The sequence below is a fragment of the Podarcis muralis genome, chromosome 6 (genome assembly GCF_964188315.1).
Source record: "Podarcis muralis chromosome 6, rPodMur119.hap1.1, whole genome shotgun sequence".
In the NCBI taxonomy this organism is placed as follows: Eukaryota; Metazoa; Chordata; class Lepidosauria; order Squamata; family Lacertidae; genus Podarcis; species Podarcis muralis.
In genome coordinates, this window is record NC_135660.1 from 86,271,652 (window position 1) to 86,286,190 (window position 14,539).

The 14,539-nt window shown below is 47.2% G+C and overlaps 2 protein-coding genes across 3 annotated transcripts in view; one reads left to right on the forward strand and one right to left on the reverse strand.

Moving 5' to 3' along the window:
• PIK3AP1 (phosphoinositide-3-kinase adaptor protein 1) overlaps positions 1 to 6,514 on the reverse strand; it is a 47,673-nt gene extending 41,159 nt beyond the window's left edge. Inside the window, exon 1 of one of the 2 annotated variants that reach the window (XM_028729007.2) lies at positions 5,973 to 6,514. In XM_028729007.2, coding sequence (XP_028584840.2) covers positions 5,973 to 6,066 — 94 coding nt within the window. In that variant the 5' untranslated portion in view covers positions 6,067 to 6,514. Of the gene's footprint in view, positions 1 to 3,704; positions 3,946 to 5,972 lie in introns of those variants that run through there. The other variant, XM_028729008.2, reaches the window with a different exon arrangement.
• A 108-nt stretch (positions 6,515 to 6,622) lies between these two features.
• NOLC1 (nucleolar and coiled-body phosphoprotein 1) overlaps positions 6,623 to 14,539 on the forward strand; it is a 20,525-nt gene continuing 12,608 nt past the window's right edge. Inside the window, exons 1-5 of the mRNA XM_077930882.1 lie at positions 6,623 to 6,778; positions 7,977 to 8,032; positions 10,953 to 11,080; positions 12,117 to 12,229; positions 14,179 to 14,425. Of these exons, the coding sequence (XP_077787008.1) occupies positions 6,668 to 6,778; positions 7,977 to 8,032; positions 10,953 to 11,080; positions 12,117 to 12,229; positions 14,179 to 14,425 (655 nt within the window). The 5' untranslated portion in view covers positions 6,623 to 6,667. The remainder of the gene's footprint in view (positions 6,779 to 7,976; positions 8,033 to 10,952; positions 11,081 to 12,116; positions 12,230 to 14,178; positions 14,426 to 14,539) is intronic.

A 14,539-nucleotide genomic window follows, 5' to 3' on the forward strand; every position in this document is an offset into this window, starting at 1 on the left:
TCAAGGCGGCAGATGAATAAGTGTATATGATGTACAGTGGTGCCCCGCAAGACGAATGCCTCGCAAGACGAAAAACTCGCTAGACGAAAGGGTTTTCCGTTTTTTGAGTCGTTCCGCAAGACGAATTTCCCTATGGGCTTGCTTCGCAAGACGAAACGTCTTGCGAGTTTGTTTCCTTTTTCTTAAAGCTGCTAAGCCGTTAATAGCCGCTAAGCTGCTAAGCCGTTAATAGCCGCTAAGCCGCTAATAGCCGTGCTTCGCAAGACGAAAAAAACCGCAAGACGAAGAGACTCGTGGAACGGATTAATTTCGTCTTGCGAGGCACCACTGTATTGTCTTGGAAGTATAGGGTGAATAAGAATCTGACTGCATTTGATGTTGAAGATTTGTAATCAGATCTCCCAATATTTTTTATTGGCTTCAAAGCAGCAACAAGGGTCTGCTAAGTTGATCTGAGAAGGGAGTGTGAGGCACCACTGTATATGTTTGAGGCAAGGTCAAATGCGGGAGAAGCTTCCTGATGCAGAATGTCTCTATTTCTATCAGAGAAATGTTGGAGGGAATGCACTCCCAGCCACGCCATAGCACACACCCTCTCTTGGCCTTATCAGGGGCCCTCTCTCATCAGCCCGTTTTTACCTCACACCAACTTCCTTTCTCTCCAGCTCTTCCTTCAGCTATGCTGGCCCTGCACTCCTGTGCCCTCAGCCTGCTCTATAACCCAACTTCTGTACCTAAGGCCTATGAGAGGTTCATAACCCCACCAAAGGGGGCATTTCCCCATTTTGAAAGGTGCCAAACAGAAAGCGATGGGATAAGTTCCCCATGAGCAGAGCAGCCCCCGCAGGGAGCAAAAAGGCTTTAAAAAGAACTTTCAGGAAGAAAAGTACACGTGAGGAAAGTTTATCTGCTCCCGGGAACCTGGTCCCATGGCGCTTTCAATCGCCCTTGACTCCTTTCTCATTTTGTAGGGATGTAGCACAGGGCTGAGCCAAAACCTTTTGCTTCCTGAGGTGAAAGACAAGATGGTGGCTCTCTTTAGTCAACATACAGAAGCTGACTGGACTGGGAAGTGATTCTTAATTCACTGCTGGCAGTGGGGTAGTATCCTTCACAACAAATGCAGTAGGTTAGCTTGCAGGGGCCAGAATATGTCACATAGGGTACATAGCTCTCTTCCCAGAGGGGAAATAAGAGAAACAGCAAGGCAGCCGCCAACACTGGCACCCAGCATCTGCTGCCTGAGGTGGTTGGTTCACTTTGCCTAATGGTAGGGCTAGCCCCAATGAAGCATGACTTGAGCTGGGCTATGGGTGCATTGTGTTCAGCCTTCAAGAGGCTGTCCTTTATTTCCCAAGGCAGTAGCCTAATGGGTGGACCGGGCACTCCCACAAGGTATTACAAGACTTTTAGCTGTCTATATTTTGCCATGGTTGCCTGTGTCCAGCGAATACTTCATACAGCGGTGCCCCGCAAGACGAATGCCTCGCAAGACGAAAAACTCACTAGACGAAAGGGTTTTCCATTTTTTGAGTTGTTCCGCAAGACAAATTTCCTATGGGCTTGCTTCGCAAGACGAAACGTCTTGCGAGTTCTTGCGAGTTTGTTTCCTTTTTCTTAAAGCCGTTAAGCCGTTAACAGCCGCTAATAGCCGTGCTTAGCAAGACGAAAAAACCGCAAGACGAAGAGACTCACGGAACGGATTAATTTCGTCTTGCGAGGCACCACTGTATTGTCTTGGAAGTATAGGGTGAATAAGAATCTGACTGCATTTGATGTTGAAGATTTGTAATCAGATCTCCCAATATTTTTTATTGGCTTCAAAGCAGCAACAAGGGTCTGCTAAGTTGATCTGAGAAGGGAGTGTTGGCATAGGCTTGACACTGCACTAAGTTATCAGACTTCTCCCTGCTGTTTTGATACAGCATCAGTCATTCCAGCCATGACTCTTCCCATCATACATGTATAGTAGTTTGGTCCTATGTTGCTAGAACACAGCCATGATAGCTTGGGAAAGCAGGCAAGGTCTTCTCGTTGCATTAATTTATTTGAAATGTGAGCCACCTTGAGGAATTTGATGCACTGAATGCCAATATATGCACACAATAAACAGGAATTAAAATAGCTATAATTTCACATACCACTGCATTGTACTTCCTTTGTATGCGCTTCTGGGTAATGTGGGTGTGATCCTCATGTGAGAATAGCTCATGCAGCTCGCCATAAGGGACATGCATGAGTTCCCTCTTTGTAAATTACTCTCACGGAAGCACACAGACAAAAAAGGAAGAGAAACTCACTTGTGCTTTCTGCCTCAGACTGCAGTCTTTAGCAGACTTGGGGATGCAGAGAAGACAATTGATTTAAATAAAGCTAGTTGTGGCTGGCCTTGCACAGGGCACACATCCTATCCTGCTAATATGTGAAGCCACCCTTGGAATGATGCTCAGTCCGATGCAAACCACCATTCTGCTGCTTACATCGGACTACAGCAACAAGCTCAGCAAGCCTGTCTAATGCCTTTTTTAAATTGGCAGTGCTCAGTCCCCAATTCAGCAGTGGAACTCCAGTGAACACAAGTGAAGCAACTGAGAAGTGCTGCCAAGCTCGATCACGTCCAAAAACAATCCCTAACCATTAGGGTTACCCAATCCGCATATCGAAACAAGAAAGGACCTTGAACTGCTGATTCATAACTGTCAAGATTATTCTGAGTGAGAGTTTTAGAGGCCAGCATGGGAGGGAGGGGGGTAACTTCAACAGCCCAAACTTTTAACACCCTGACTACATATGAGAGTCCAGGTAAAATTATATGAGAAATCTAACAATAAGAGATTAAGGCTGCAGTCCTCTAGACCCTACTGGAGTCAGTGGGATTTGCTTCTGAACAGACACGTATAGAACAGATTGCGCTGTAAGACTGCAGTTCTTACTTGACAGCAAGCTTAATTTAGATGAGCGAAATTTATGAGCTAATTCCCCAAATAAATATGCACAGGATCAGGATGCTAAGTAGCAATCTTATGCAGAGACAGTCATTCTTAACGTCACTGAGCACAGGTGCGCCTAGCTATGCATAGAACACGACTGTGTGCGGCACAGTTAGCTGGGAGGAAGCCCCACTGGATATACAGGGCTTGCTCTTGAGTAAACATGCATAGGATTGGATTGCAATACAGTACTACAATCCTAAGCATCTGGTAGGACTTGAAGTCTTTGGGGCATTTCCTTCCGACTAAACATACTGCAACACTGGATCAGCAGAATGTATGAACCAACATACACATCTATATAATAGTTGGGAAAGTGATCAAGTAGGACAGACGGGGATCTAATTGTCCCACCTGATCTGCATCGATTTAGTGAGATTGGTCAAAGCGCACTTTTAGGGCTTCTATTGCCGAGGTCAAACTGACCAAGCAGCCGGGTCTGGGCTGGAGAAAGGAAACATGGCTTTCGAAAGGGCTTCCTCGGTCCTCGGGGTGGCCACCAGTTTTTTCGGTTAAGGAAGGCGCCTCAAACTTTAACATCGCAGAACCCAACTCGTGCTCCCCCCCCAAAAAAAAACCTCTACAAGGCGGTCTGTAGGGCGGCGAAGGGAGCTTGTGAACCCCCAGGCTGCTCTGCCCCCTTCGCCGGGGTAGGGAGGCGTCCGGCTCCGGCTTTGCGCGCCACGGAAAGCGCTCCTCAGAAAGCGCACTTACCTGGAGCTGCCGCCGCCGCCGCCGCCATGCCGGACTTCTTGGCCTCGGGGAAGCCGAGCTCCGGCCGGCAGCCAGAGGAGGAAAACCGACGGGGCGCTCCCGCTAATCGCGCGGGGCGCCTGGCCCCGTGGGCGCTGCGGGACAGAGAGAGGGAGAGAGAGAAGCGGAAGGGCTGGCTCCCTGCGCGCCTCTGCAAGAGCCTGGCTGAGGGCGGAGACCACTTCCTCCCTTTCCACTCTCTCCTGCACGAAAGTAAATGGGGGGTGGGAGCCAACCGCTTCTCGGAGGTGTGGGGGGGGGGGAGATACCCCGTGGTGGTATATCACCCTGACGTCCTCTGAGAAGGATGGGTTTTTAATTTAATTTAATTTTTAAAACATAGCCCGGGGAAATAGACCCGATCCCTGCCTTGCCTTACCAGATAGTAGTAATATGCAAAACAAAACTAGTACACCCCCCCCCCCCCGTGTGGAAAAGTCTGGGCTATGCTATTCTTGATGCGTGGGGGTTTCATACCTGACTTTATGAAGGAGGTGTTACAACACCCCTAATAAGAAGGACAGGTCATCCTATCAGACTGAACACACACTTTTACCTGTGGTTGATTTTGGTCTTGGAACGGCAGTGCCCATCGTTGGCCATCTCAGAGCAATGCACTCAAAAGGGTGTTGAATTATTTGATTTATGTACCATCTTTTATCCAAAGATGCCAGGGCAGAGTACAACATTATTATAATTTATGGAGCATAATAATAATAAAATAATGCAGAGCATGAGAATAACAGGCCATAGATTATTTAATGGCCAAATGCCTGGGTAAAGAGGAGCGTTTTCACTTGGCACCTAAAGATATGTAGTGAAGGTGCCAGGAGAGCCTCCCTAGGGGTAGCATTCCACAATCAGGGAGCTACCACTAAAAAGGCCCATTCTTGTGTTGCCACCGCCCCCTCTCAGGGAGGAAGGACATAGAGAAAGGCCTGGGGTGACAAACACAGGGTCTGGGTCTGTTTGTGTGTGGGGACTCACTGAGTCCAGCAGGACTTACTGTTATTATGTATTGTTAGATACAACAAAATTGTTAGTCGCTTTATCTTGCCCACGGCAACAGAAAGCAACTTACAATAAACAGACAATATACCCCATATCGATATGTTAAAAACAAGAGGAAAGAGAAATACAATAAAAAACATCCCACCCACTCTCTCATATAAGCCTCAGTTGTTGTGAACAAAATTTCTAAGTCATATTAAACCAAGAACCTAGAACCTGGGAGCTCTGGATTCAAATTCCAACTCAGTAACAAAGCCCACTGGGTGGCCTTGGGCCAGTGACTGTCTCTCAGCCTAACCTACTTCACGGGGTTATTGTGAGACTAGTATGGAGACAGGGAGACATTACCCTAGGTTCCTTGGTGGATTATAAATACAGTGGTACTTTGGGTTACATACGCTTCAGGTTACAGACTCCACTAACCCAGAAATAGTACCTCGGGTTAAGAACTTTGCTTCAGGATGAGAACAGAAATTGTGTGGCGGCAGTGCAGCAGCAGTGGGAGGCCCCAATAGCTAAAGTGGTGCTTCAGGTTAAGAACAGTTTCAGGTTAAGAACGGACCTCCAGAACGAATTAAGTTCTTAACCCGAGGTACCTTTTTTCAGTCAGAACTCAGCAGAACTCAGTTCTGGCATCTCTGAGGTGAGTGCCATTACCTTTATAAGAGAACAAGGAAAGCATTAATGGTGAGTTCTGGCACCTCTTTTTCTAGAAAAATAGTGCTGAATACAATATAAATAAGTAAATAATCTGGCATATGCACTTCTCAACATGGGTGTATCCAGGGGGGTGCAGTGAGGGGCAGCTGCACCCCCAATCAAGTAAATAAATAGAAATACTTAACTAACTGACCAATTGTATCACAGATAACTCTGTTCCCCCCCCCCACACACACACATAATGCCTACTCCCTGTAAAATAAATCCTGGCTAGACCCATGCTTCTCAACACATATACATGTTTAGTTCTGCCGTCTCCCCACCTGTCTGAACCTAATTTTGAGAATGATAACGGCGCTTAGCATTATCTGCAGCCAATATTCCTTGGAATGTCTGTCGCTTTAAACCAGTTTAACTCCGGTTTTTGCTCTGGTTCGTGCATCAGTGTAAGAAAGAGCATTGCTAGCCACATCAGAAACCCTTCGAGTTAAGGGCTCCCGCGGCACAGATTTTCCCTTTGGGCTACCATTGAAACCCTAACGGGAGCTCGCCACCTACCGCCTTTTCCAAGGTAAAGAAAGAAGTAGTCAACGTGTCGGCCGTCAGGTGTTCCTGGACTACATTTCCCATCATCCCTGGCGATATGAACCATGCTGGCTGAACATGCTATATCCCTCTATCCACAAACAATTCAACGGTCGTCTTATATTCTCGTGTAGCAAACAAATAAACTAAATATCCACCGTGGGCTCGACAACCGAAACATTCACTTCTGAAATCAAGACGCTTTGGACTTCCCAATCGTTTACGCGCTGCGTAAAATCCCACCGCGTCGGCGCAAAAACGCCAAAGGTTGCGCCAAGCCGCTGGCGGAGCTGCTTTTTTTTATAAGTAATAATAATAAAAATAGTCAGATAGTGCCCAATTAAAACCCCAAGATCCCAGACATCTCTCTTTTTAAAATAATCCCAAAATAAGGGGAGGCCAGCTCTCCCTTTGGTTGCAGTAGCGGGGAGGGAGAGAGCGAGAGCGAAAAGTCGATTGAATTTTGCGCGGTGTCCCTTGATACTTTTCCCTATCTGTATGTTTTGGGGTGGTGGGTTTTGTTGTTGTTGTTGACGGGAGCCACTGCTTTTCAAATCAATAAAAACTAGGATGTGTGCTCTTGTGCACGCGCACGCTCGCGTGTCCGCGCGCGGCGTTTTTTGTTAAATATCCGGTGCCGGGCTCCAGCTTCCTTTTCCGGCGGCGACATGGCGAAGGCGCGCGTGGTGCCGAGCGACTTGTTCCCGCTGGTCTTCGCCTTCCTGCAAGAAAACCATTTCGAGGGGGCGGCGCGGGCTTTCGGGAAAGCGGCCGGCGTGGTGAGGCTGTTGCTGTTGCTTTTTGGGGGTCGGGGGTCGGCGCGTGCGTGCGCGTATGGAGGCGACAGGGATGCATGAAATCCCTGGAGAAGGGAGAGGGGTCTCGGGGTCAGGCCTCTTCCCCCGCCAGCAGCGTGCCATATCCTCCAACATTTATCCGGTGAAAATATGGACGTTCCTAGGGGAGATCTCGCCAGGTGAAGTGGGGGGGGGGGGACACGACTCCATATTTGGAGGTCTGGGTTCAGATCCTGAACTGAAAGGGCTGGTTGGGGGCGTGATGGCAGTTGCAAAGGGAAAACAGTTGGGGGGGCAGCCTCCTCGCGTGGAGAGGCGACGGCGGCAGATGTTTCTCATCTCTGCGCACGTGGGGGGCCGGGCTAGGGGACGTGGAGTTTTTGCAACTTCCGCCTTTCCAAAATAAGGGGCGCGAAACCTTGTCACGTGGCTGGGGAATCCCAAGGTGTGTTGGGGTTAAATTATTAGAATTTAGTTGGCTTGGTAAGTAGAACGTGTGCAAAATGGCGTAGAGTCGTAAAAAAAACCTGTTGCCAAGTACTTGCGGTTCTATTCCATATTCATATTACTTTTATCATTCACCTGACATTTTCAGAAGGCGAAATTAAAATTGTTTTTCCGAAAGCAGTTATGTGCTTGGTAGACTTCCCAAGCTAGATGTTGTCCAGTCACAAAAGCAATAGCAGATTTGAATTCCTCACAACCAGAAACATACATTTAAGGCCCCTCATTGAATAAATTCACAGAAATTAAGTTTCACCCCCTAAAATGACACACCCTCATGTGGGATGAAAGTGATCTGTGGGCTTCTGTGGAAGTTAGATAATCCTATTTATTTATACATTAAATTTCTATACCACCCTTCATCTGAGTACCACAAAGTTTTACAAAGCAATCTTTAAGGCACTGTGTATATGAGGGAGTGGTAAGTAATTGATTAAGGAGGAAGGAAATGTGCTAATGGACTGAGGCAAAGTGCATTTACTTTGAGGTGGGGGTGGGGAGAGTGGATTATCTGAGGAGCCCAGGGTGGCAGCAGGAGGCTCCAGAATTCGCTGCACATGGTGCTTGCTTGCAAGGAGGGCAGACTGGTCCCCCCCCCCCCAAGCATCATAACTTACTGTCAAAAAGGTGTGTTTCCCCCCCATATTTTATCATTTTTGCGTTGTTTGCATTTCAGACAAAACAAGACCCCAATGCCGCTTCTCTCCTTGATGTCTTCAACTACTGGCTGAAGTAAGTAGTATAGTTTTTCAGAGAGAATCACTGCCTGTTGGTTCCAAGCAATTTTTCATTGGTTACCTGTTTGTTTGTTTGTTTGTTTGTTTTAGTAAAGCTGTTCATTGTCAGTCTCTCTCTCTCTCTCCCCCTCTCCCTCTCTCTCCCTGGATGCCAAACTAGGAATCTGAGTGTGGGTAGTTCTGGTGAATCAGACTCAGGACTTGCCTATAAAAAATGCTTCACCAATTGGAAAAACACAAGGAGTATGAATTCTTTGATATCATCAGTGCCTCAAAGGAAGTCCTAACATAGGTCTAGCCTACGTTTGATTGGTTTCACCATGTGTTTTTTTAAAGCTGTTCTAACTTGTCTCCGTTGCTCCTAATGCATTGCTAAGCTTAAGCAGCCACACAGGCCCTACTATAAAGCAGGAATTCAGGGGAGGGGGCGGAATTGCATATTTGTAGCAATGCCAGTATGCAGATGGAAATTTGCAGACCGGCTGTGGGTGATCCACAAAGCACACATGGTGAGGTAATACATATTAAAAGTCAACGGGACTACTTACGAATAAATGTGCACATCTGGATGTTTATGGTAAAATACCATAAGTGAAATGTTTATCAAACGTATTATTTCCCCCCAAAATGCTTGCTACACTAGTTGATTCACTGGTGGCATTAATCTCATAGGACATGCTTTTCAAAGGCACATTATTCTTTGCCGTCTTTATCCACATGAAGACAGGGGATGAATATGTATTTATTTATTGATTGCATTTGTATGCCTCTATCATGGATCATCAGGAGGTCTCCTATTCAGACACTGACCAGATCCAGCTGCTGCACATGTCTTCAGATCCTGCCCTGGGATCAGAGGAGAACCATATGTTCTTCTTTTAAACTGGTTCTGTTGACCTTGACAAATCTAAATCCAACTGCTGAGGGATGAGAACCACCAATATTGGTACAAATATATATGCCCATGCATTCTCTTTATTTGTCCTGGGTTGCTTTGTGAGTAAACTTCGTTGTAAAAGTAAGCTAAGTGTACCAATTCACAAGCTTTGGAGTGGGGTGAGGTTTTCACATTGCGCTTGTGCAAATGGATGTAGTTCTGCACATCCTGTTATTTGTGTGTGCCCGATGCACGTGTTTTTATCACACAGCTGTCTAGCAACGATTGTTCAATTTTAATCATTGTTAGCATGAGGACCAATTTAAAATGCAGTTCCCGCTCCCCCCAAAAAACCCCAAAATGTGCAGTTCCTGTTTGTGCATACTTGAGAAATCAGGAGTAACACCCACCCACCCATGTGGATATGGAGCTACCACTACAGTGGTACCTTGGGTTACATACGCTTCAGGTTACAGACTCCGCTAACCCAGAAATATTACCTCGGGTTAAGAACTTTGCTTCAGGATGAGAACAGAAAGCATGCAGCAGCGGCGCAGCAGAAGCAGGAGGCCCCATTAGCTAAAGTGGTGCTTCAGGCTAAGAACAGTTTCAGGTTAAGAACAGACCTCCGGAACGAATTAAGTTCTTAACCTGAGGTACCACTGTATTTGCGAGGGGAGGGAAGTCTGTTCAGCACTGATGCGAAGACACCCCACCCTGAAATCCAGGGAGTTCTGTGGTGCTCAGAAGGAGGTAACAGGACCTTCCTGGTTATTCCAGATGTTGAACCAAAGCCAAGAACGAAAGGATTCCGCTCTCTCAAAGTAGGTGCACTGTGGTAGCCAACAATGCAGTCCTACCCATGTCTACAAGAAAGGAAACCAAATTCAGTTCAATAGATCTTGCTGGATCCTAAAACGGCAATAGTTATACCTCTGTTTCCTGTTTTCGTTCAGCCAGTCCTGCATTCTTTTTTGGCTGCTGTTTCTTCTTGCCTGTCTTTCCCTCCACAAGATGGAGCTTTTGATTCGTTAGTGAAGGAGCTGGGAGAGAGGATTTAAAAACTAAATACCGGATGTGAGAAACCACAGGAGGGGGCAGTGCTGTTGTGCTTGAATCCTGCTTGCAGGTTTTCTCACAGACACTTGGTCGGCCATTGTCAGAAGTGGGTGCTGGACTAGACGGGCCATTGGCCTAAGTAATAAGAATAAGAATAAGAGTTTGGATTTGATATCCCGCTTTATCACTACCCAAAGGAGTCTCAAAGTGGCTAACATTCTCCTTTCCCTTCCTCCCCCACAACAAACACTCTGTGAGGTGAGTGGGGCTGAGAGACTTCAGAGAAATGTGACTGGCCCAAGGTCACCCAGCAGCTGCATGTGGAGGAGCGGGGAAGTGAACCCGGTTCACCAGATTACGAGTCTACCGCTCTTAACCACTACACCATACTGGCTCTCATAACCTCCCAAGGGAGACCGTTTCACTCAGTTACAATAATCTCCAAGAGGTGTGCAAAAAACTAATAATAATAATAATAATAATTAATAATAATTTTATTATTTGTACCCCGCCCATCTGGCTGGGTTTCCCCAGCCACTCTGGGCGGCTTCCAACAAAGATGAAAAATGCACTAAAATGTCACACATTAAAAACCTCCCTGAACAGGGCTGCCTTCAGATGTCTTCTGAATGTCAGGTAGTTGTTTATCGCTTTGACATCTGATGGGAGGGCGTTCCACAGGGCGGGCGCCACTACCGAGAAGGCCCTCTGCCTGGTTCCCTGTAACTTGGCCTCTCGCAGTGAGGGAACCGCCAGAAGGCCCTCGGAGCTGGACCTCAGTGTCCAGGCAGAACGATGGGGGAGGAGACGCTCCTTCAGATATACTGGACCGAGACCGAGGAAGTAATCCAGCAGCCTCTTCTTGTGTTCTTAGGAACAGAAAACTTAATACTGTTGCCTTTCCACCAGCACTTGGGGTCACGGACAAACCTCACACGCAGCTCAGTTACACAGCAGTGATTGTGGTGTTTTCCTTTAGGTCGCCTGAAGCCAAAAAAAGACAAGCTGTTCCCAATGGCCCACCAGCGAAGAAGGCAAAGAAAGAATCTTCATCCAGTTCTTCTGACAGCTCCAGTGAAGATGAGAAGCCCCCAGCTAAAAAACTAGGTAAATTTTGCTAGTTTGCTCCAGTATGCAGATAAGGTGCTTCATACTTAGGTGCTGATTTTGCTTCCATAAGGAGTAGCCCAATTGCATCACTTGTGTGTGGAAACGCCTTTCGCCTCCTGTTGTTTCTGTCCACATTTGGATACGGATCACGTGCTCCTTGAACAATCCAGAGCAAATAAGTTATTCAGTGCCCTAGAGTAAAGGCTCCGTCAGCCACTATACCGTAATGTTTATCATAAACATAACTCAAAGCAGTTGGAAGTCCATGGCCAAAGAATATTAGGTAAGGGGGGCTGTAGATTCTTTAAGGAGTCCTACTCAGCAAGTAGGGACGCGGGTGGCGCTCTGGGTTAAACCACAGAGCCTAGGACTTGCCGATCAGAAGGTCGGCGGTTCGAATCCCCGCGACGGGGTGAGCTCCCGTTGTTCAGTCCCTGCTCCTGCCAACCTAGCAGTTCAAAAGCACATCATAGTGCAAGTAGATAACTAGGTACTGCTCCGGCGGGAAGGTAAACGGCGTTTCCGTGTGCTGCTCTGGTTTGCCAGAAGCGGCTTAGTCATGTTGACCCGGAAGCTGTACGCCAGCTTCCTCGGCCAATAAAGCGAGATGAGTGCCGCAACCCCAGAGTCGGCCACGACTGGACCTAATGGTCAGAGGTCCCTTTACCTTTACCTTTACTCAGCAAGTAGGGGAAAATATGGAAATCACGTAAATCCACGTGAAGGTTTTTTGGGGGAAGGAAACAAAATCCAACCCAAACTGAGGGGTGTCTTTTACACGACTGATATTAAAACCAACACATGCAAACGTAACTTTATTTTAGGGTTAAAATAATCTGTTCCTAGGGTGGGAAGAAGTGGGTTTTTTTGTGTTTGTTGGTTTTTTTTGTTTGTTTTTTTGTTTTTTTTGAGGGGGTGCTCTTTGCAATAGCAACTTTTGCTGACTGCTGTCTGCCATTAAGATAAAGAAGATGGGGCTAGATTCCTTTCTAAATAACTCAGTATTTTCTTTTTCTCCCCACCCCAAATCTAGCAGCCAAGCCTGCTGCTGTAACCAAAGTGCCAGCAAAGGCAGCTCCTGAGAGCAGCAGTGATGATTCCAGCGACTCTTCCGATTCAGAGCAAGAGAAGAAGTCATCAGCAAAGGTGAGATTCTTGCCCTTGCTCCTCCTAAGTCTTGAAAAGTCCTAAAGATGCCCTGAAAGCTACAAAACATGGAAACTCATATGGCTCTGTAAGCTGGCCAGCCCTGTTTTTTATTATTATAAGTGTTCTTAATAACAATGACATTCTTGTTTAGGATAGAAAATAATGCGAAGGCGAAAAACGGTTACTATGCCCCTAAGATTTATGCTTGGTCGCTTACAAAGAACCCTTAACCTTTATCCAAAACTTTTAAAACATGGTGGCAGATAATTTTGGATATTGGGTGGAAGTAAAGGCCAGGACACGACGTCAGTAGAAATGAGGGTTGTTCTGGAAAGGGTTTGCGGGGGGGGGGGGGGGGGGGATTGGGCAGTAAGGGATGGGTTTTAAAGGAAGCAAGGGGAACCAGCTGAAGTTGTGATGCCCTGTTCTCCTCCAGGGAAGCTTTACTGCACAGAGGATTTCCAAAGATATTCTAGGGAACCCTGTGATTCCTCTGTTAAATCCGTAATGTTGGCAATCTTCTCTGAAAGCCAGTGAGGCCACCATTGTTCATCTTAACCTGCAACGCATAGGGGCAGAAATATGTGCTGTATATTCTACACTGCCCTCTTGTTTCATATGGAACAGTGGTGGCGTCCAATAGTGGCCAGCGCCCTACGTAAAATAAGCATGCACACTAGAACATTTCCTGGAATCCTCTGCTATGGGTCTCCTGGTTGTTCCAAGTGTCTAGGAGTCCCTTGTTGGGTATGGATTTATTGAAGCTATAATTCTGAAAGTGCTGGTTTTGAATATACTCTGTGTACACAGTTTGAGGGTGGAATGTCTTAAAATATGAACATGGAATAATAGAGGCGTTAAATCAGGCTTTCCCAAAGTTGGGTCTCCAGCAGTTTTTGGACTACAATTCCCATCATCCGTGACAGCTGGTCCCGCTAGCTAGGGATGATGGGAGTTGTAGTCCAGAAACAGCTGGAGACCCAGCTTTGGGAAACTGTTAAATGGAGACCATGGGCTCTTATGAAAGTGTATTGGACCCCATCCTCCAGGCTTCTGACATGTATTTGTAACTTACTCATGAAGTTGCCAGCAAATGTACCCTAGTGAGAGCAGAGAAGGGTGGAGCGCTCCTCTACTATGACACTGGACTGGTAACATTCACATGGCTTTGCTTCCCTGGGAAAACATAGAATGGGTTGATGTTGTGTGAAAAGCAGAATGGGCATTTGAGCGTTTAGGCCAAGCAAGGCTGCACTCCAGGATATGCTGTTAAGACCAACTGTGCTGGTCCTGTGGGCTAACCGAGAGGCGAGGTCCAAGTCCAGTCCGAGATCGAAGGTGCAACATGGAGGTAGTCCATAAAACCTGAAGCTGGGAGCAGGGCAGGGAGTCGGGTGAGGTCAGGAGCTCTGGCAGAAAAGCAGGACAGGGTACAGGCAGGAACTGGCTACCAACAATGTTGCTCGCGCAACTTGGGACTGGGGCTGGCTAGCTTTTATCTGCCCCAAGGCATAGGGTGGCCCCGATCCTCAGGTGACTCGCCTCTCCTGGCCTGGAGGCGAGCACTCCTCCTGCAGGAACTTAGTTCTCTCTGCCCTGAGCCTCCGCAGCTCAAGAGAGACTGGAGGGTTACCGGACCCAGAGGCAACCTCAACGTCCCCTGACGGGGCTGAGAGTGGAGCACCTGCAGGCAATGGGTCCCCCATCACCTCAGGAGCCAGAGCAGACTCAGCTGGTGCCTGCACCTGAGGATCCAGCCCTGGCTCAACTGGTTCTGGAGGCGGGGAATCCTGTGCAGGCTGGGATTCCTGAGGTTCAGCATCCGAGTCCGAATCCCAGGCCATCACACCAACTTTTGCTGAAGACAGGGTTATAGTCAACTAAATATTATGTAAAATATTACTAAAGTAATGTGGCTTGTGGTGTTTACTGACTTCTCTCGTTAGAAGGGAACAGGTCTCCCGGTTAAGAAAGCTACCGTGAAAACAAAACCGCAGAAGAAACCCAGCAGTTCTAGTTCAGATTCAAGTAGCTCGGAAGATGAAGCTCCAAAGAAGAAGCAGTCAAAGCCAGAGGGAGACAAAAAGGGAGCAAAGCCAGCTTCTAAACCAGGTAACTCGCCTGCGTTCGTGCAGAAAACCAAAATGCAGTTAAGAAGTTCACACAGGGGAGCTCTGAAAGGATTTTGTGGCTCTTGAGTTCATTGAATACGTGTAAAACCAGAGTTTTGTTCTGTAGACGCAGCTAACTTTTTTCTGTTGCTTCTGGCTTGGATCGTTTCACAGACGATAGATACATAGGGCTGCC